At 44.0% G+C, this 22,883-nt stretch overlaps 1 protein-coding gene across 1 annotated transcript in view; it reads left to right on the top strand.

Annotated features, from left to right (window-relative positions):
• The window catches only part of LOC109867811 (INSC spindle orientation adaptor protein), an 88,593-nt gene that overhangs the window by 54,622 nt on the left and 11,088 nt on the right, over positions 1-22,883 (top strand). Inside the window, exons 3-10 of the mRNA XM_020457121.2 lie at positions 5,905-6,253; positions 8,073-8,125; positions 8,247-8,370; positions 9,180-9,293; positions 13,307-13,432; positions 19,872-20,043; positions 20,303-20,481; positions 20,572-20,638. Of these exons, the coding sequence (XP_020312710.2) occupies positions 5,905-6,253; positions 8,073-8,125; positions 8,247-8,370; positions 9,180-9,293; positions 13,307-13,432; positions 19,872-20,043; positions 20,303-20,481; positions 20,572-20,638 (1,184 nt within the window). The remainder of the gene's footprint in view (positions 1-5,904; positions 6,254-8,072; positions 8,126-8,246; positions 8,371-9,179; positions 9,294-13,306; positions 13,433-19,871; positions 20,044-20,302; positions 20,482-20,571; positions 20,639-22,883) is intronic.

Genomic DNA, 22,883 nt, shown 5'->3' on the forward strand with positions numbered 1-22,883 from the left:
TATATGAATATATGAATAATATTATTTCAACATAAAAGAAAACAATTGAATGACAAAGCTGTAAAACATTTTCTCTTGAACCATATGGTCTATCTACTAGAAACTCATGGACAATATGGACATAGATATAAAACGCTACAATGACTTTTGTTTGAGCCTCATCACATATATGAATATATGAATATATGAATAATATTATTTCAACATAAAAGAAAACAATTGAATGACAAAGCTGTAAAACATTTTCTCTTGAACCATATGGTCTATCTACTAGAAACTCATGGACAATATGGACATAGATATAAAACGCTACAATGACTTTTGTTTGAGCCTCATCACATATATGAATATATGAATATATGAATAATATTATTTCAACATAAAAGAAAACAATTGAATGACAAAGCTGTAAAACATTTTCTCTTGAACCATATGGTCTATCTACTAGAAACTCATGGACAATATGGACATAGATATAAAACGCTACAATGACTTTTGTTTGAGCCTCATCACATATATGAATATATGAATATATGAATAATATTATTTAAACATAAAAGAAAACAATTGAATGACAAAGCTGTAAAACATTTTCTCTTGAACCATATGGTCTATCTACTAGAAACTCATGGACAATATGGACATAGATATAAAACGCTACAATGACTTTTGTTTGAGCCTCATCACAAATATGAATATATGAATATATGAATAATATAATAATATATACATATACAATATGTAATAAGGCCACAGAGGGCCAGAGATAATTAGACACTTGTAAAAATCTGAGGTACCCAAAAGGGCCACTATAGATGTGTTGTGATAGATTACATAAAATCCTTGAAATATACGTAAGCTTCGAAAGTTTCCAGTAATATACCCTCCCTTTGCAACCCTAATCCTGATGCAATATCCAGATTAACTCATAGACTCAGTATTTGCCATGAATGCCAGATAGTCTAGAGTTTAGTGTAGAACTGCATTTCCTAAACTCAGTCCTGGGGACCCCAAGAGCTGCACGTTTTGGTTTTTCACCTAGCTGATTCAATCATCAAGCTGAGGACCGAGTTTGGGAAAGCTTGGCGTAGAATACAGATCGGTGAACCTCCACCCTCTTGTTTATACAAAGCAGAGGAGGGTGTTGTAGCGATTAACCTCTCAGCCTCCTTAACGCTGGGTTGATTTCACTCATCCGGAGAAACCCCTCTGAAAGCCTCCAGTAAGCCCACGTTCATTAGGTTCAATAAGCCTGAAGAGAAAGAACCCACTGGGCACAGACGTCAATTCAACGTCTATTCCACATTGGTTCAACGTAATTTCATCGATTCAACCAGTGTGTGCCCAGTGGGAAGTGTTTGGTCTGTTCGACCCAGTGGATAATGCAGTCTCTCCACCGAGGTGAAATAATAGGTTTGACTAACGAGTCCTAACACCACCAGTTATTGGTGGGTATTTGACCTCGCTCCCACACTATTGATTCTGAGATCCCTGGGTATTTGATTTGAAAACTTGGCTGCTCTTGGGGATTTCAACTAAAGGCTAGGGCAGCATTGACGAGATCTCATTTCATGGGCAATCAGACTATATGTTTTGTATGGATATGGAAGAATCAACTCCGTCTCACAAGAAACATAAATATTGTCTGATTCCGATTCGTAACAGCCTTTTTGTCACGTTCGTTGTACGGAGGAGACCAAGGCGCAGCGTGAATACATCCTCTATTTATTAATGAAGACGAACACTAAACAAACTATACAAAAACAACAAAACGAACGTGAAGCTAAATATAGTGCTGACACAGGCAACTAACACATAGACATAGGCAATAACCCACAAAATACCGAAAGAATATGGCTGCCTAAATATGGTTCCCAATCAGAGACATCGACAAACAGCTGCCTCTAATTGAGAACCAATCTAGGCAACCACAGACATACATAACACCTAGACTAGTTAACACCCATAGACATACAAAACCCCTAGACAGGAACAAAAATACATACATCACCCATTTTGACCTAACCAAAATAATAAAGAAAACAAAGAATACTAAGGTCAGGGCGTGACAGTACCCCCCCAAAGGTGAGGACTCCCGTCCGCACACCTAAGCCTATATGGGAGGGTCTGGGTGGGCATAACTCCGAGGTGGTGGTTCTGGCTCGGGACGTGGACCCCGCTCCACTTCTGACTCGTCACACTTACTTAATGTCTCTGGAGCGGGAACCCTCACCGCCGACCACGGACTAGAGGACGCCACTGGACTGATGGTCGAGTCTGGAGTGAGTGGCGCCTCTGGAGGGAGACTCTGGCGGATCCGGACTGGAGGGAGACTCTGGCGGATCCGGACAGGAGGGAGACTCTGGCGGATCCGGACTTGAGGGAGACTCTGGCGGATCTGGACTGGAGGGAGACTCTGGCGGATCCGGACTGGAGGGAGACTTTGGCGGATCCGGACTGTGACCCGTCGTGGTAGGTTCCGGACTGCGACCCGTCGTGGTAGGTTCCGGACTGCGACCCGTAGTGGTAGGTTCCGGTCTGCGGCCCGTCGTGGTAGGTTCCGGTCTGCGGCCCGTCATAGGAGGTTCCGGTCTGCGGCCCGTCGTGGTAGGTTCCGGTCTGCGGCCCGTCATAGGAGGTTCCGGTCTGCGGCCCGTCGTAGGATGTTCCGGTCTGTAGACTGTCGCTGGACTCTCTTGGCTGGGTACTCTTGCCGGACGCTCTGGACTGGCGAGGCGCACTATAGGCCATGGTGCCGGCACTGGTGGTACTGGGCTGGCACCATGCGAGTGAGAGGAGCAGGAACAGGGAGTACTGGACCCTGGAGACGCACTGGAGGCCTGGTGCGTGGTGCCGGCATTGGTGGTACCGGGCTGAGGACACACACCTCAGGGCGAGTGCAGGGAGGAGGAATAGGGCGTACAGGGCTCTGGAGATGAACTGGAGGCCTGGTGCGTGGTGTTGGCACTGGTGGTACCGGGCTGGGGACACGCACCTCAGTGTGAGTGCGGGGAGCAGGCACAGGACGTACTGGGCTGTGGAGGCGTACTGGAGGTCTGGAGTGTAGAGCTGACACAACCCGTCCTGGCTGGATGTTTATACACAGGACGCACAGGGCTGTGCAGACTCACAGTACGCTGAGCCGGCACCCTCCTTCCTGGCTGGATGCCCTTACTGGAGACACCGTGCGCATCTCTGCATAACACAGTGCCTGACCAGTTACACGCCCCCCCACGGTAAGCACGAGGAGTTGGCTCAGGTCTCCTACCTGACTTAGCCAATCTCCTCATGTGCCCCCCCCCAAAATTATTGGGGCTGCCTTTCGGGCTTCCGTGCTAGCCGTGTACCCATATATCGTCGCCGTTCCTCCTGTGCTCTCTCCACCTGCTTCCATGGCAGGGTCTTGTCCCCTGCCATTACCTCCTCCCAGGTCCAGAATGTTTTACCGTCCAGTATTTCATCCCGAGTCCATGATTCCACAAAGCGCTGTTCCTCCTTATCCCGCTGCTTGGTCCTTTTATGGTTATTCTGTCACGCTCGTTGTATGGAGGAGACCAAGGCGCAGCATGATATGAATACATCTTCTCTTTATGTTAGAGGAATTAAATTCCTATATGTTTAATACCCAATTAAATTAATACACTCAGCCCATTTCTAAGGATTTGTAAGAAACTTATTTGCATAAAATGGGCGGAGACCAGTTTCAAAATCACTAGTGTTTATTCTCAAGAGTACTGACCATGATACAATTTACAACAGGTTATAAACTGAAAATGACGTCATTAGGTTTCAAACTGTCCCGTCTCTCCTCCACTCCGGTACAATGGCAGTATAGTTCACAAGCCTTCCTACATCTACCCCCACAGTATAGATCATTTATGACCAGGCCAAAGCCTCCCTGTGTAGATAAGCATTCTAGCCAGTCTGATAATAAGTTCATTCGTTTCTACCAAGGAACAGACAGTCATTGTTCTAACTCTTGATTATAATTACACACATTATATTCAGTACTAGGATTAAAAGAAAATTCAGACATCTATAAAGTAACATAATAGTATTCTGATTAGTCAGTCCTGATTGAAAAGTATACATAATTAGTCATTATTGATAAAAAATCCCTTAACAATTTATTAATGAAGACGAACAGTAAACAAACTATACAAAACAACAAAATGAGCGTGAAGCTAAATATAGTGCTGACACAGGCAACTAACACATAGACATAGACAATAACCCACGAAATACCCAAAGAATATGGCTGCCTAAATATGGTTCCCAATCAGAGACCACGATAAACAGCTGCCTCTATTTGAGAACCAATCTAGGCAACCATAGACATACATAACACTTCGACTAGTAAACACCCATAGACATACAAAACCCCTAGACAGGTACAAAAACACATACATCACCCATGTCACACCCTGACCTAACCAAAACAATAAAGAAAACAAAGAATACTAAGGTCAGGGCGTGACACCTTTTTTTTTTTACAGTAAATGCAAGCGCACCAGGTTAAGTTTAGGCATGTTAGGGAAAGGTTAGGTTTAGGCATGCTAGCAAGTGGTTATAAGGTTATGGCTAGGCTAAAGTTTAGAAAACGAAAACACACCTAGATTTGAACCGCCTCGGCCCGTACCTGTGTGAGGATATCCGAGTATGCTTGTTTCATTGGAGTAGCAATATTGGGACAAGTTACAAATATGTGATACTATCTCTATCATGACTACCCAAAGTAGATGTGCATGCTTTAAACCACTGGTCACCAACCAAGGCATTCCTAGTCGATCACCAATTTTTTTTGTAAAAAACCCAATAAAGCCTATTTTTTTTGTATTCGTCTGTTGGAGGTAGGTGCACTTGATCCAGCAGCCCTAGAGTCGGGAAAACCAAATGTTCGCATTTCAAACCATTTCATGTGTCTGGAGGTGGAACTCCGCCTACCCGGCAGGCCCAGGGAGCAAATCAAATGCACCTAAAGGCCTACCGCTGGCCAGTCAGATAGCTTAGATCGCTGTGTCTGCACAGTTTCCTGGAGCCGTAGACTGTAAAAAGAACCCTCGAACGCACAGCAAAGTTGATACTGTGAGATTTCAAAACATGTAAAACCACGACTAGAGAGAGACTCAGCGAATACAGCAAAGAGCAGCTGTTTTTATGTGTAACTTCTTCTTTATAGACCATAAAATGCGCATTCTCCCTACTTCCACACGCTACAACCAGCACTGCAGCTGCAATGAATGAGTAGAGCAAAGTGTTCCGATAAGCTTGCTATGTTATTATTCGTGGCTTGTGTCCTTTTTAATAGCGAGGAATATCTCACTTTCTCTGGTCATTGGAGTAACAACATGAATTGGTGCACGAGGCAGAGCTATTTTAATTTTGCAATCAGCTGGAAGACCGCGTCCCCTTTTCTCAGCGGAGGGACGGAGGGCGGAGGGGCGGCGAGTCGGGTGAGAGGCAGCCCTACTGCCCTCCTCCGTCAGATGCCATCAGCCCATAAACAAAAAGCCAATTCTTATGCTCACTTAGCTGTGTTACACAAGAAATATAACAAATGATCTATTACCAGTGCGATCATATACCTACATTTTTTTTACATTTAATTTCTAAATGGTCGGAGAATAACAACATTGGCAGGGCAATTCAAGCATAGTCAATATAAAGTGATAATGTATTGGGCCTATAGCCTACTGCACAAACCTCATTGACACAGAACAGTTTTTAATTGGTTAATGTTGTATAGGCTTACATTTTTTTAAGTCATGTAAAAAAAAATCAAAGAGGTAGATCTCGACTTGCATTTTGACTCAGAAAGAGATCTTGACTCAGAAAAGGTTGGTGACCACTGCTCTATACTCACATTACTTCTGTGTGCTTGTGTGTGCCTGTGTGTGCATGCAGCAGGATGCACTCGCTCCAGGTGGACTCGGTGCAGCGCTGGATGGAGGACCTGCGTCACATGACGGAGGTGGAGTGCATGTGCGTGCTGCAGGCCAAGCCCATCGGCGTGGAGGAGGACACCCAGGGCGAACTCATCGTGGCCACAGGGGACCACGTGGCCCGCAACAACCTGCAGACGCTGCTGCGGCGGGCGCTGGTGGTCAGCACCGAGCTGGGCAAGATGTTCCAGCGGCTGGAGAAGGGCCGCTGGCAGCGGGTCCACAGCACCGCCGTCCGGGCAAACTGCCACGTGCGCTCGCTGGTGCATGAGTATAGCACCGCTCGCAACACCCCCGCAGAGATGCAGAAGGTGAGGATGGAGGAGGGGTGGACTGGGCTGGTTGGGCAAGTGGAGGATGGAGGGGTGGTCTAAAACTCTAGAGAGAAGGTTCTGTGTTGTGGCACTGCCCATTGTCTATTCCACGTTGGTTCAATTTCATTTAATTGCAATGACGTGGAAACAACATTGATTCATCCAGTGTGTGCCCAGTGGGTGGCCTTCTTCTGGGGGGGATGAGAACCGGCTTTTTTAAAAAGGAGTTTAGCTTCCTTCAGCTTACTTCCTTCACTCACTCGTTTAACACCAAAGGAGTATTGTTGACTCATAACTACGCGCTTCCAGTAATCTTCTGTCTGTGTGATTCTACTGTATTTGCATTTGCTTGGCTCTTAGTCAGTAACACCAGAGGGACAAATGAATAAAGACTTCCGGAATACTCTCTTGTACACTTGCCGCATGTAAATAGTCCCTATTATAGGTCCCGTACGCTATTCATGCCCAGAGCGAAATTAAGACAAAAATGATATTAAAATGAGTCTCTGAGAGCCACCCGTCTGGTTCCATCTTTGACGGGCTGCTGAAGACACGAATTAGCCGCCACTGATGGCCCTTTCCCTAAAGCAGTTCATGCAGGTTTCCCGTCGAGTGGAATCACACCGTATGATACGGAGTACACTCACTTCATCCATTTTAAAATGATGATGTGAAGGTTCTGCTTCTGTTACATATAGCTGATCATCCGCCGTGACTGGAGAATTGCATTAGCTTCGGCTTTGTGTGTGTATGTTTGTACTGTCTGTGTGTGGGTGTTTTACTGTCTGTGTGTGTGTGGGTGTTTTACTGTCTGTGTGTGGGTGTTTTACTGTCTGTGTGTGTGTATGTTTGTACTGTCTGTGTGTGGGTGTTTTACTGTCTGTGTGTGCGTGTGTGTATACTGTCTGTGTGTGGGTGTTTTACTGTCTGTGTGTGTGTGTGTGTATGTTTGTACTGTCTGTGTGTGGGTGTTTTACTGTCTGTGTGTGCGTGTGTGTGTACTGTCTGTGTGTGGGTGTTTTACTGTCTGTGTGTGGGTGTTTTACTGTCTGTGTGTGTATATGTTTGTACTGTCTGTGTGTGGGTGTTTTACTGTCTGTGTGTGCGTGTGTGTGTACTGTCTGTGTGTTCTACTGTCTGTGTGTGCGTGTGTGTGTACTGTCTGTGTGTGCGTGTGTGTGTTCTACTGTCTGTGTGTGCGTGTGTGTGTACTGTCTGTGTGTGCGTGTGTGTGTTCTACTGTCTGTGTGTGCGTGTGTGTGTTCTACTGTCTGTGTGTGTGTACTGTCTGTGTGTGCGTGTGTGTGTGTACTGTCTGTGTGTGCGTGTGTTTGTACTGTATGTGTGTGCGTGTGTGTGTACTGTCTGTGTGTGCGGGTGTGTGTACTGTCTGTGTGTGCGTGTGTGTGTACTGTCTGTGTGTGCGTGTGAGTGTACTGTCTGTGTGTGCGTGTGTGTGTACTGTCTGTGCGTGTGTGTGTACTGTCTGTGTGTGCGTGTGAGTGTTCTACTGTCTGTGTGTGTGTGTGAGTGTTCTACTGTCTGTGCGTGCGTGTGAGTGTTCTACTGTCTGTGTGTGTGTACTGTCTGTGTGTGTGTGAGTTTTCTACTGTCTGTGCGTGCGTGTGAGTGTTCTACTGTCTGTGTGTGTGTACTGTCTGTGTGTGTGTGTGTGTGTACTGTCTGTGTGTGGGTGTTTTACTGTCTGTGTGTGCGTGTGTGCTGTCTGTGTGTGCGTGTGAGTGTTCTACTGTCTGTGTCTAATGTGTGTTTGTCTTATTGGAACTTGAAATGTGTCTCTCCTCTTTGAGTGCAGTATGAGAAGTCTTTGCTTGAGAAGTGCATGGAGCTGACCACCATAACAGAGAGGTAAAACATTCACACAAAATCTCTTAATGACCTCTGAATATTGTCGTACACATTTAAACACAGTAGCTAAATAAGGGTTTATGTTCAAGGTTTACCCAAACCATTGCCCTCTCTTCTCCAGATGCCTTCATACCGAGGATGAATTCTTCCTGAAGTCCATGAGGGAGGCCATTCACGAGATCCTCACTGATGTCAGCGATTCGTTCAGCCACATGATTGACATGGCCCTGGCCAATGAGATCCAGGTATGAGGCTTTGACTACACCCAGAATTCTCTTTTGACCTACTTAGGCCATTGGCACACTGGGATTTAGATTCCTAGAATTTCGAATGGAGCCATTGCTTACTCAATAGAAATCATCCGTTGCCGGATGAATGACAACGAACGACTGTCCGACAAAAAAAACCATAAACTGTCAACTTTTGATGGGCAAATTCGTCAGAGAATAGTTGACTTGACTTGTACCGTTGCCGGACAGAAAAGGACAATGATGTGTTCATGCCTTACTCATTCTTGACGTGGTTGATAGATAGCCACTCACACAAACACTCCACAATCAGACCCATTCCTGGCTAGCCCGTTAGTCTCCCTGATGTATTGTTATAGAGACTAAAAACAAACCAGAACAGTTCAGGAAGGGTGAATACAAAGGTAAACATTTACCAAGTCTAATACAGCCGCCATTATAATGTGGGATTACATCATTCCTGCATCGCTGGTTTAGACTTTCGCCTCTATTTGAATGATCACAATAGTGTGGAGTATGAACTGGTGATAAGGAATTGCGTACTGAGTTCAATAGAAAATGAAACCTGCATTCAGATAATGAAATGACGCTGAGTTTGTTGTATATAATATAGCATATAAACTTAACCACAGTGCGATCCACAATACAGTCATTAATTAGTGCTACTATTGATCTTCCAAAACGTCCTCCTTTCATTGAAATTGAACTTGCTGCTTCCCACTTGCTGAAAAGAGATGTCAATCTCAGTGACTTCCGTGTGTGTGTGTGTGTGTGTGTGTGTGTGTCGGTCCCGGGGTCCTCTCCAGATCCTGATCAGGCAGATTGAGTCATCAGACAGTGTGTACACCATCGGCAGTGCCATCAGCAACCTGCTTTCCCTCACCCAGGACGGCCCGCAGCTCTGCAGAATCATCGCCAAGGTAAGACACACCCCTCAGGCAGACACACCCTTGTGTCTGCATACACACAGGAGGACCATTATGTGAGGGGATGATGGTCTAGGTCAAGTAGTCCCTCCCTGTCTCAGTCTGTTTTCTTCTGTTTGGTGCCAAATGAACATGGCCCTGCTACATCCCCATGTTAACACAGTCCCACCTCTCTCTGCCATCAACTTCCCCATCCTTCCACATGAACCCGTGACCCAATCCAAAACAGATCCCTGGGCCCCTGTATATGTCCCTGTTCACTCTTCCTTGCAGGTCGTAAAGGGGCTAGGGATTGATTTGGGATTGGGCACCCACCCACCATAATAAGCTCTATAGCTAAAGAGTCATTTGCTCCAGGAGATAAGAGGGGACAGGCCAGACACTATGTCCATGTGGCCATTAGCCAACCAGACGCTTCCAGGATGCTCTCGCTTCCAGGATGCTCCCCCCCCACACACACACACACACACACTCATACACACACACCTCCCTCATTGCCAGATAAGATCAATAGTGTCAGTTACCATTAGGACTGGGCATTGATCACACCACCTTCCTGCCACTGTTTTACCTATCACTCCGCTCTACCTTCCCCCATACAGCATCTCTCTCTCCACTCTGAGAACCCTCAGAGGGCTGGTTAAGAAATCATGGCTGCCAATGGGGCTAATGAATAAAAACATCTGTTGGCATCTGAATGTAATTACTCGGCTTTCTTTCGAAAGCCTTTGTCTCTCGGGTGGATGGCCAAGCTCCTCTGTCATCTTTGTGCTTTGGTAGCGCTGACATCCCCCTTCTTTTTAGCTGTTGAATATCTGCCATTTGCCATCTATTTCCGCTCCCCTCCGTCCCTCTGCTTTCCTGAAACTGTTGATAGATGTGCTTTTAGTCTACGATGTGCTGTATAACGGTCTGCGATAAAGTCTGGCAGTGGCGAGATGAGAAGCTCGATGCAGCAGGTCCGGTGAGTGTACTGGAACCCAATCAGGTGTCCAGGGAGCTAACTTGACTCCATGAGATGAGGGTGTGTGCAAAGCCCTGCCTGTCTGTTTTTAGCCTGGAGAATGTTACTGTATAATTAATTGTCTGTTGGTGTTTCAATCACCGTTGTTTAAATCCTCCCACCAATCCATTATGTATTCTAGGTCTGCTCATTCTGCACAGTATATACAGGCAGCGCTCACTCATGTCAATGCACACCCTGCTTCCTTGCCAGACTCACGCATGAGTCTGGCCCTTAGCCTAAATATGAATTGAGCCATGAAAGAAAGACATTTGATTTAGTATGAGGAGAATAGAGAGAGCTGTGTTTTGGTGCATATAAAGTACCAGTCAGTTTGGACACATTTAGTCATTCCAGGGTTTTTCTTTATTTGTACTATTTTCTACATTGTAGAATAATAGTGAAGACATCAAAACTATGAAATAACACAGATGGAATCATGTAGTAACCAAAAGAGTGTTAAACAAATCAAAATATATTTTATATTTGCATTTCTTCAAAGTAGATACTCTTTGCCTTGATGACAGCTTTGCACACTCTTGGCATTCTCTCAACCAACTTCATGAGGTAGTCACCTGGAATTCATTTCAATTAACAGGTGTGATTTGTTAAAAGTTAGTTTGTGGAATTTCTTTCCTTTTTAATGGGTTTGAGCCAAGCAGTTGTTGTGACAAGGTAGGGGTGGTATACAGAAGATAGCCCTATTTCGTAAAATAGAGCTTAAATAAGAAAAGAGAAATGACAGTCCATCATTACTTTAAGACATGAAGGTCAGTCAATACGGAAAATGTCCAGAACTTTGAAAGTTTCTTCAAGTGCAGTTGCAAAAATCATCAAGCTCTATGATGAAACTGGGTCTCATGAGGACCGCCACAGGAAAAGAAGACCCAGAGTTACCTCTGCTGCAGAGGATAAGTTCATTAGAGTTACCATTATTGGAAAATTATTTCAAGTGAAGCTGGTTGAGAGAATGCCAAGAGTGTGCAAAGCTGTCATCAAGGCAAAGGGTGGCTACTTTGAAAAATCTCAAATCTCAAATATATTTTGATTACTACATGATTCCATTTGTGTTATTTCATAGTCTTGATGTCTTCACTATTATTCTACAATGTAGAACATTTTAAAAATAAAGAAAACCCCTTGATTGAATAGCTGTGTCCAAACTTTTGACTGGTACTGTACATTGGAGTGCTACAGGAAGAAGAAGTAAGACCACGTCATGATTTAATGGGAGTTCACTGTCTTGCTGTTTACCTCCTGTGATTATGTACAGTATATGGATCTAAATGTCGGCCATGTCTGCAGATTCCACAAATCTACATCTTGGCTCTCCTGCAGCCGTTTGAAACAAAGAAAAAGCTGGGGCGTGAAAGCATAATGTAGTTATAATTGTAGCACGCAATCGTCTCGTGAGTCCTGTTCGAACCATGCGGGGGTTCCCACGGAGTTTTCAGATCCATTACTAAGATTACACCATGTAAGGACAGAGGCTGTGTTCTCTCTCTCGCTTTCTGACTCTCTATCTATCTATCTCTCTCTCTTTCTGTCTCTATTCGCTAAAATGAATCATTAGGCTTCCCAGAGACAAACCATATGTTAACATGTCAAAGACAGCTTCATGGATAAATCGTAGATGAATCATGGATTCATTCAAACCTTGTGTTGGAGAGGCACCATTTCCTTGATTGTCTTTTTCAACTCCTTCACAGGCGACGGCCATGCAGGCTTTACATCATAAATGTAGATCAGCTGTTTCATGAGTTAGTCTCGTGCTATACTTCATACACTAAGTCTACTGTGATGCCTTTTTTTTCTGAATCCACTCTCACAAACACACGTCAGAACGCCATTGAGTTGTATAATGTGATATTTAAATATATAATATTCAATATTTAAATATACACATATAAAGCAATGGGTAAACTCTTTCCTCAAAACTGTTTTTATTTATCACATGGGACTACCTGATTTTATTTATCACATGGGACAACCTGTTTTTATTTATCACATGGGACAACCTGTTTTTATTTATCACATGGGACTACCTGTTTTTATTTATCACATGGGACTACCTGTTTTTATTTATCACATGGGATTACCTGATTTTATTTATCACATGGGACTACCTGATTTTATTTATCACATGGGACTACCTGATTTTATTTATCACATGGGATTACCTGATTTTATTTATCACATGGGACTACCTGATTTTATTTATCACATGGGATTACCTGATTTTATTTATCACATGGGACTACCTGATTTTATTTATCACATGGGACTACCTGATTTTATTTATCACATGGGACTACCTGATTTTATTTATCACATGGGACTACCTGGTCAACTAAAGGTTCAATTAAATTGAAAAAATGCATTAAACCTCTGAGGGCTAACATCAACAACTGCGTCACAGAAAAGTGATGAAACGATTACAGGCCTCCTCCATTAGATTGACAAATAATAACTTGTTTTGGAGTTTCGCTCTTTAGAATGGGTGAAAGATTGAATGAAGAATGCTGCTCGGGGATTGGCTAAAATGTTTGGTTTTCTAGGGAATATATTGCGTGGGCAGAGAAGGTAAGAGTGTTTAGGGTGTAGGGGCAGGACGATTAGCCACTCCAGGCTTGGCTGTGTGGCCCTATCTGTGCATGAGACATACCACCACCTCCTATAATGGGCCTTATTAGGATAATGGTGGTAGTTACAGGGCCTTGTCTTGCAGGTAATTCTATCAATCTCCATGGTGAATAGAATTCTGCCAGCAAGTGTTTTTGTGAGAGGAAATGGCAGCATGTGGAAATGACCGGACTGTGTGCTTACCCTAATCTGCAATGCAAACGACATAAACAAACATTATAGGAAGCATGTCAAAACCTTGTGCTCGGACCCTTGAACATATCAAACCCTTGTTTGACATAAGCTCAGGCTAGCTTGTTTAGCACTGAGCGTTGTTTGCGATGCTAATGATGCTAATGGTGTTGTTTTTGTCTGTCCACAGGAGGGCGCTGTGGTGGCCCTGTTTAAGATCTGCCGGCAGGACTGCTTCAGTGACCTCTACGCACATGCCCTGAGGACGGTGGCCTCCATATGTTGCGTGGAGGAGGGCATCAACCAGCTAGAGAAGGTACTGTAGTGCAGCGTTTAAACATGTAGACACTAGCGCACACATACATTCAGAGGTTGGTACTCACCGATGTGGGCAGCGGAATATGTCCTGCATGCACTCCAGAAAGCTGCCCAGGTGCTGGGTGGGGGTGTGGTTGGACACCACTACTGGTGTCTGATAAACAAACAAAAGGATTTACACAGAAACGTATGCATGCAGATACAAACTGACACACATACAGTACCAGTCATAAGTCTGGACACACCTAGGCCTCCCGAGTGGTGCAGTGGTCTAAGGCAATGCTAGCTGTGCCACGAGAGTTTCTGGGTTCAAGTCCAGGCTCTGTCCGGGAGACCCATGGGGCGGCACAATATTGGCCCAGCGCCGCCTGGGTTAGGGGAGGGTTTGGCTGGCAGGGATATCCTTGTCCCTTCGCACACTAGTGACTCCTGTGGCGGGCCGGGCGCAGTGCACGCTGACACGGTTGCCATGCACAGTGTTTCCTCCGACGCATTGGTGTGGCTGGCTTCTAGGTTAAGTGGGCATTGTGTCAAGAAGCAGTGCAGCTTGGTTGGGTTGTGTTTCGGAGGATGCACGGCTCTCTACCTTTGCCTCTCCTGAGTCCGTACGGGAGTTGCAGCGATGAGACAAGACTGTAACTACGAAATTGGGGAGGAAAAGGGGTAAAAGTAACAAAATAAATCAATATTTAAAAAATTTATAGTTTGGACACACCTACTCCAGAGTTTTTCTTTATTTTTACTATTTTCTACATTGTTGAATAATAGTGAAGAAATCAACACTGTGAAATAACACATATGGAATCAAAACAGTGTTAAACAAATCAAAATATACTTTATATTTATATTCTTGAACGTAGCCACCCTTTGCCTTGATGACAGCTTTGCACACTCTTTGCATTCTCTCAACCAGCTTCACCCGGAATGCTTTTCCAACAGTCTTGAAGGAGTTCCCACAAATGCTGAGCACTTGTTGTCTGCTTTTCCTTGACTCTGCGGTCCAACTCATCCCAAACCATCTCACTCCATCACTCTAAAATAGTAAAAAATAAAGAAAAACCCTTGAATAAGGTTTGACTGGTACTGTACATCCATACACTAAAATGTTTGTACTAATAAGCAGCAGAGGATAGGCAGACAGGCATATCAGACAGACAGGCTGAGAGACAGACAGACACAGACTTCTTTCCATTGGTCTGCTGGAGTGAGAGCTTTGGTGGGAGATGTTTAGTCTCCCTGTGGGCAGGTATAATGCTCCACTAATACACACTGGGACTGTAGGCCTCACACAGGCATGGCTTATTTTCACAGGGGCGCAAGTTTATTTTCACAGGTGAAAACATGCTAACAATGATAGTAGTGGGAGACTTGGCCACTGATCGGGAGCTCACAGACACCGTACAAAGGAGCGTTTATTTCACTGCTCACCCTGGGCTCTTTGCAGATTGATTTATGTAACGTTGCGTTTCAATTTGCTCTGCAAGTAAGAATTTTAGGTTGGTAAGAGACCACTGGACTGAGACACAGTTGATGTGCATGTGCGTGTGGTGTGTGTGTGTGTGTGTTTGAATGCGTAGTGTGCACGCCTGCAAGTTCTCGCACTTTTCGACCTATATAAACAGTATTTTCTGTGTTCCCCCCCCCCCCCCCTTTTGAGAATAAACAAAAAACACAAAGTATCTCAACCCAGTGGCAGCCATGAACAACAAATACAATCCCATTCCCTGATTAATGATGCCACACCGGCGTCTGTGTTTGCTCAAAGAGCAGCTTGGAGAACGGAGGCAGTCAAGTGTAGAAACGCCAGACAGAACAAGAACGACAATGGGCCCCAGATTAGATCCAATGCCTCCAGGGGGGAACTGTTGCTGAAGTTGATGCTACGAACCGAACGCAAGCCATCGCTCAGCCGCGACAACCACACCTGTCGCAGTTGCCGGGTGATGGAGGAAAGAGACTGATTCCCACCTTTTTATCTCATTGGTTGGAAACTGTTTGTTTACGTCTGTTGGGGCATGTGGTTAAAACAGTAAGGGCTCTATTCAATTCGTGGAAGTTCAGCGTTACAGCGTGATTGAAATTTAAAGGCAACGTTTCCGCGTCAGAGGAGACTGCATTCCTTTGGTAAACGCTGCATATGTGGCTCAGTCGGAAATTACCTTATCATTTCTGTTGCGCAATCTTCAATGCTTCAGCGATTACATATTGAATAGAGCCCTAAAATATCACAAATGATCACGATGAAGTGTAACCTCCATGGTCGTGGAGCTTGGTTGAGTGTCTACTGCACTCAGAGACAAAATCCACACTGACAAAAAGTACATAGTTTTTGGGCAGCTTAACTTCAGAACAAAGTTATTATATATGCCCCTTTCAAAAAGTAGGTAGTAGACATTTGTTATTAGGCTACAAAACTGCCATAAATCAAGCCATGTGAGTGTCTTCTTCCATACGATGAGAAACAATTTTAGGAAAAGACCCGGAGTAGACCCGGGGGCAAAATATGAGAAGTTCATCTCAGTGCAGAATATTGCTGAGGAAGACGGGAGTTAGAGGTGGATTGTTCTGCGTCAATGGGCTGTGTTGGCACACTGGTGACGGATTAGGAGCCAGAAATATGGAGTTGCCCTATCGTGAAGCTCATAGTGATGGTCTTCAGGAAAGGACTGACAGGTGAATCTATGAGGGATAGATTGTATGAGCTCCCTCAAACGATTCTACTCAAGCTAAGACATAAAGCAAAAAGTGCCAATTACATCAATGTTTTTCTGTTTGCGTGCTCTGTGTTGTCATTTGCTCGCTACTCTTACAGACTAGACTTTCAAATCCTTCAAAAGGCTGAGTTGTACAGGTTATTTGTTTTAAGGTAACATCTTGTGCTAATATGAATAAAAAAATAAATGTTTCTTCCACAGTATATTTGGGCACGAATTAATATATGCTAGGTCACTGGCACCACTGCTCAAAGACACAAGGTCAAAATGGTTTAGTGTAGCAGTGGGAAGTGTACCAGAGTTTTGTCTGTACAACATTGCCACCATGTGGATAAAGATTTTATTTCCAAACCTGGATGACAAAGTTCACTGTATAGACAGACACTCCTCATTTGACTCAACTTCCTTGCGTTTACGCGCACTCTCTCACACACACACAAACATGTTATGTATGTCTTTTAGTTTCCCCCACCACACAACACACACGCATACATACACATACCCACCCACAACCCTTGGCCATCTTAAACAACGTCCAATCAGAATTAAGATAAAAGCAGGGCAAAAACATCAAGACATTTTGGGGAGGAACTTACGGCACCTGGTATTCCCAGGCGGTCTCCCTTCCAGCAGTGGTGGAAAAAGTAACTCATACTTACACATACTTGAGTAAAAGTAAAGATACCTTTATAGAAAATGACTGAAGCGAAAGTCATCCAGTAAAATACTACTTGAGTAAAAGTCTAGAAGTATTTGGTTTGAAATATACTTAAGTATCAAAAGTAAATGTAATTGATCAAATATACTTAAGTATCAAAAGTAAAAGTACAAATAATTTCAAATTGCTTATACTAAGCAAACTAGACGGCACCGTTTTTATAATTTTTTATTACAGATAGCCGGGGGCACACTCCAACACTTAGACACCATTTACAAATTAAGCATTTTGTATTTAGTGAATCCGCCAGATCAGAGGCAGTAGGTATGACCAAGGGTTTTTCCTTGATAAGTGTGTGAATTGGACGATTACTCTGTTCTGCTAAGCATTCAAAATGTAACAAGTACTTTCAGGTGTCAGGAATTTAAGGAAGTAAAAGTTGGCAAAAAAATATAAATAGTAAATTGAAGTACAGATACCAATAACAAAAAAACGTACGTAGTACTTTAAAGTATTTTTACACCACTGCGTCCCAGTACTAACCATGCCCGACTCTGAACAGGCGTGTTCAGGGTAGTATGGCCACCAGCTTATTTTTGTTTCACCCCCCTTTCTCCCCAAATTAGGTTCCTTGGCTCGGGAAGAGGAGAAGGGCGAGTCACGCCTCATCCAAAACATGATCTGCCTGGCCGCCTACTTCTTATCACACCGCTCACTTAACCCGGATTTCAGCCACACCAATGTGTTGGAGGAAACACCTTTCGACTGACAACCGGAGTCAGCTTGGAGTGGTGTCGTTTAATTGTGATGGCTTTATAGGCAGAGCTACTAAGTCTCACCCAGGTTGACCCCGACACTTAACTATCTGTCTGGACCGCCTAAAAATATAACTACTATAAAGGGATTCTTTGATTAATCAAAGGCGCCTGCTCAGGGCTTGTTACATCATATGTGGCTCTGTACATGGCCAGAGACGGGCAGTATTTATGTTACATATATTTGAAATATGTCAATACTTTAGTATTTGACCGGAATGAACTAGAATCCAATGTATGTTGTGACAAGATACTTGTGAAACTTTTTGAGACCTGTAATTTGTATGTTCAAAATATTTTTTTTCCCCCCTGCACTTCCCCTTTTCACCCTACGTTGGTATCAGAAGTCTGATGGCACTATGTTGTGACAAGAGTGTCAGCTAAATGACCAAAATGGAAACATGAATACTTTCAAAGCATGCTGGATATTATTCAAACAAGGCCAAATGCATGTACAGTCCATTCAGAAAGTATTCAGACCCCTTGACTTTTTCCAAATTTTGTTACGTTACAGCCTTATTCTAAAAATAAATATAGTTTTTTCCTCAATCTACACACAATAATACAATAACTGCAAAGAAAAACTGGTTTTTAGACAAACATTTGTTTGCACATGTATATAAAACAAAAAACGATCACATTTACATTCAGTATTCAGACCTTTTAATTAGTACTTCCTTGACGTACCTGTGGCAGCGATTACAGCCTTGAGTCTTCTTGGATATGATGCTATAAGCTTGGCACATCTGTAATTGGGGAGTTTCGCCTGTTCTTCTCTGCAAATCCCCTCAAGCTCTGTCAGGTTGGATGGGGAGTGTCGCTGCACAGCTATTTTCCAGTCTCTCCAGAGGTGTTCGATCTGGTTCAAGTCCGGGCTCTAGATGGGCCACTCAAGGACATTCAGAGACTTGTCTCGAAACAACTCGTGCGTTGTCTTGGCTGTGTGCTTAGGGTCATTGTCCTGTTGGAAGGTGAACCTTCGCCCCAGTCTGAGGTCCTGAGCGCTCTGGAGCAGGTTTTCATGAAGGATCTCTCTGTACTTTGCTTCGTTCATCTTTCCCTCGATTATGACTAGTCTACCAGTCCTTAATGCTGAAAAACATCCCCACAGCATGAAACTGCCACCACCATGCTTCACCATAGGGATGGTGCCAGGTTTCATCCAGACGTGACACTTTGCATAAAAGCCAAAGAGTTCAATCTTGGTTTCATCAGACCAGATTATCTTGTTTCTCATTGTCGGAGAGTCCTTTAGGTGCCTTTTGGCAAACTCCAAGCAGGCTGTCATGTGCCTTTTACTGAGGAGTGGCTTCAGTCTGGCCAATCTACCATAAAGACCTGATTGGTGGAGTGCTGCAGAGATTGTTGTCCTTCTGGAAGGTTCTCCATCTCCACAGAGGAACTCTGGAGCTCTGCCAGAATGACCATTGGGTTCGTGGTCACCTCCCTGACCAACACCCTTCTCCCCCGATTGCTCAGTTTGGCTGGGCGGCCAGATCTAGGAAGAGTCTTGGTGGTTCCAAACTTCTTCCATATAAGAATGATGAAGGCCACTGTGTTCTTGGCGACCTTCAATGCTGCAGACATTTTTTGGTACCTTTCCCCAGATCTGGGCCTCAACACAATCCTGTCTCTGAGCTCTATGGACAATTCCTTCAACCTCATGGCTTTGTTTTGCTCTGTCAACTGAAGTAACTTTTACTTCACTAAATTCCTAAAGAAAATCATATACTTTTTACTCCATACATTTTCCTTGACTGCCAAAAATGTTGAATGCTTAGCAGGACCGGAAAATGGTGCAATTCACGCGCTTATCAAGAGAACTTCCCTGGTCATCCCTACTGCCATCTGGCGGACTCACTAAACACACATGCTTCATTTGTAAATTATGTCTGAGTGTTGGAGTGTGCCTCTGTGTATCCATAAAAAAAAACAATAAACAAAAACAATGGCGCCGCCTGGTTTGCTTAATATAAGGAATTTGAAATGATTTATATTTGTACTTTTGATACTTAAGTATATTTTAGCAATTACATGTAATTTGATACTTAAGTAGTATTTTACCAGGTGACTTTCACTTTTACGCAAGTTATTTTCTATTACTTTTACTCAAGTATGACAATTGGGTACTTTTCCCACCCCTGGTTGGATGTCATTGAACCAGTTGCCACGTTGTCTACCATGAGATGATTTGACATAACAGAATGTGCTTGTTGTCTCGTGCAACGTGTCAATCCTTCTATACTCTAGGTGGATGGGATCCTGTGCCTGGCGGACATCCTGACCGACGGGAACAGTGCTGAGGCGGCGAGGGCAGAGGCAGCGGCCGTGGTGGCCCAGATCACCTCGCCCCACCACACCTCCACCCAGCACCTGGGCAGCTTCTTAGAGAGCATGCAGGACATCGTCACCGCCCTCATCAGTGAGTGCATGGCTGCTGTACTTCAGGGCTTTGATATAAAAAGGTCAAAGGTCCTTGAGCTGGATCATTATTCGTTCGGAAACACTTTAAAGGCCCACTCTTTAATATGAAAAACAGAGAGAACGGCAGCTAACTTTGTCCTGGGGCGGGGCTGCAGAAAGGTGACCACTCTCAAATTCATCGACGGAGCTATGAATGTAAGGTCAAGATGAGGTCGAGGTGATTTCCGGAGATAAACGCGTGTATGCGTTTCTTCCAGAGTTGTGCGAGAGTGCCTCCTGTGGCGAGGTCTTCCTCCTGGCGTCTGCTGCCCTTGCCAACATCACTTTCTTCGACAGCATGGCCTGTGAGATCCTTCTCCAGCTCAACGCCATCCACATCCTCCTCCAGTCCTGCAAAGACCGCCAAAGAGTGGATACTCCCTACTCTAAAGACCAGGTAGAGGACACACTGATCCATAGCTAAAATGTGTTGAGCGTGGTCAAATCTCTGGTATTACATGCCCTGTTGACTGTGGTCCTTTTTTAGGTGGTGACCATCTTGGCAAACCTCTCTGTTTTGGAGCAGTCTTCATCTGAAGTCCTACAAGAGAAGGGTATGCAAAAACACACACATTTTAAACAGTATTTGATATCTCAAGTTTCAAGATTTATTAGTAATATGTCCAGGATACACATGGTATATACAGTTCAGTGGAATGTTTACTCGCAGGTTCCTTCTCAACAATGCTACAACAATAAGAAATAATCAAATACAAGAATATGAACATAAAGTAAATGGCCCAGTAGAGTAAAATAAACATTTGAGCATTAGTATAATACAGGAAGGCACTGAATGAGGAGGACTTCACAATTGACATCTCCACACGTGTGTTCACTGGTCATGATGGAGAAATGGATTAATAAGAATAAAGAATGCTATCAAAAGTATTGCAGAAAAATGACAGCATCCCACAGGACAGCTAAAGGGGAAAGAACCCCTCCATTGTATTGCAGTTATAATCCTCAAGATGGCAACGTAAACCCACATTTTTGTCATGTCGACTGCTTCTTCAACCCTATTAGTTTTGTTGTCGAACCTGTTGTTGTTTATGTTTTCTATTGAGCCCTTGCCTCTGCGTTTGTCTATTTTTTCATATTCTGTGTGTTCTGTGTCTACGTCCTCTTACTGCAGGGCCTGCCCGCCCATGAGGCAGGATTAGGCGGCCGCCTAGGGTGGCAGATTGACGAGGGCGGTATTTTCCAAGTTAATTGACAACGACGCACCTCTAACAACACATAAAACTCTCACATAATTCTGCCCCAAAACAATTTCTCTCAACCAGTGGCATTTGGTCTTTTTTGGTGAGCGCTGATGCTGCCCTGTGATAAGCAGTGCACACTTTTTTATTTCGTGCCCGTTTCTCCGATCAAATAACCTAAATAGTGCACAAACAGGTCAAAGTAAAATGGACAATAAAGATACTCACAACTGCTGTCTAGGAGTTTCAACTCGTGGGCTAAATTGTCATGAATCAGTGTTTTCAAGTTTGTATCCATCAATTTTTTTACGAGCTGATCATAGCGAAAAAATAGAATACTTCTGCATTTCCCTGTAGGCTACACGCCAGTAAACACAGGCTGACACTGTAGGCTACACTCCAGTAAACACAGGCTGACACTGTAGGCTACACCCCAGTAAACACAGGCTGACACTGTAGGCTACACTCCAGTAAACACAGGCTGACACTGTAGGCTACACCCCAGTAAACACAGGCTGACACTGTAGGCTACACTCCAGTAAACACAGGCTGACACTGTAGGCTACACCCCAGTAAACACAGGCTGACACTGTAGGCTACACCCCAGTAAACACAGGCTGATGGCGACATCTTTTTTTGGTCCTGTCCAGACATCTTTTTTTTGGCCAAACATACACGTCAATGTTTGGTTCAGATTTGGTCCGGTCTGGACCGATCTTGATTTGGTCCAAAAAAGACATCTAGAAATGACATATTTTCAACTTTCATTCAGAACTGAAAAATGAACCTGTTTTCAACATCCGGAAAATACGTATTTTCAATGTCTGGAAAATATGTGTTTTCACCTTTTGTTTAGAACTTAAAATGAACCCAACTTCAACGTCTGGAAAATATACTGAACAACAATATAAACGCAACATGTAAAGGGTTGGTTCCTTGTTTCATGAGCTGAAATAAAAGATCCCAGAAATGTTCTATATGCACAAAAAACTTATTTTTCTCAAATTTTGTCCACAAATTTGTTTACATCCCTGTTAGTGAGCATTTCTCCTTTGCCAAGAAAATCCATCCACCTGACAGGTGTGGCATATCAAGCAGCTGATTAAACAGCATGATCATTACACAGGTGAACCTTGTGCTGGGGGCAAAAGGCCATTCTAAAATGTGCATTTTTGTTACACAACCCAATGCCAGTTATTTTTTTAATTTTACCTTTATTTAACTAGGCAAGTCAGCTAAGAACAAATTCTTATTTACCCCGGCCAAACCCTAACCCGGATGACGCTGGGCCAATTGTGTGCCACCCTACGGGACTCCCAATCACGGCCGGTTGTGATACAGCCTGGAATCAAACCAGAGTCTGTAGTGACCCCTCTAGAACTGAGATGCAGTGCCTTAGACCGCTGTGCCACTCTCAATTTTTGAGGGAGCTTGCAATTGTCACGCTGACTGCAGGAATGTCCACCAGAGCTGTTGCCAGAGAATTGCATGTTCATTTCTCTACCATAAGCCGCCTCTAACGTCGTTTGAGAATTTGGCAATATGACCAACCGGCTTCACAACCGCAGACCATGTGTAACCACGTCAGCCCAGGACCTCC

The sequence above is a fragment of the Oncorhynchus kisutch genome, linkage group LG22, assembly GCF_002021735.2.
Source record: "Oncorhynchus kisutch isolate 150728-3 linkage group LG22, Okis_V2, whole genome shotgun sequence".
In the NCBI taxonomy this organism is placed as follows: Eukaryota; Metazoa; Chordata; class Actinopteri; order Salmoniformes; family Salmonidae; genus Oncorhynchus; species Oncorhynchus kisutch.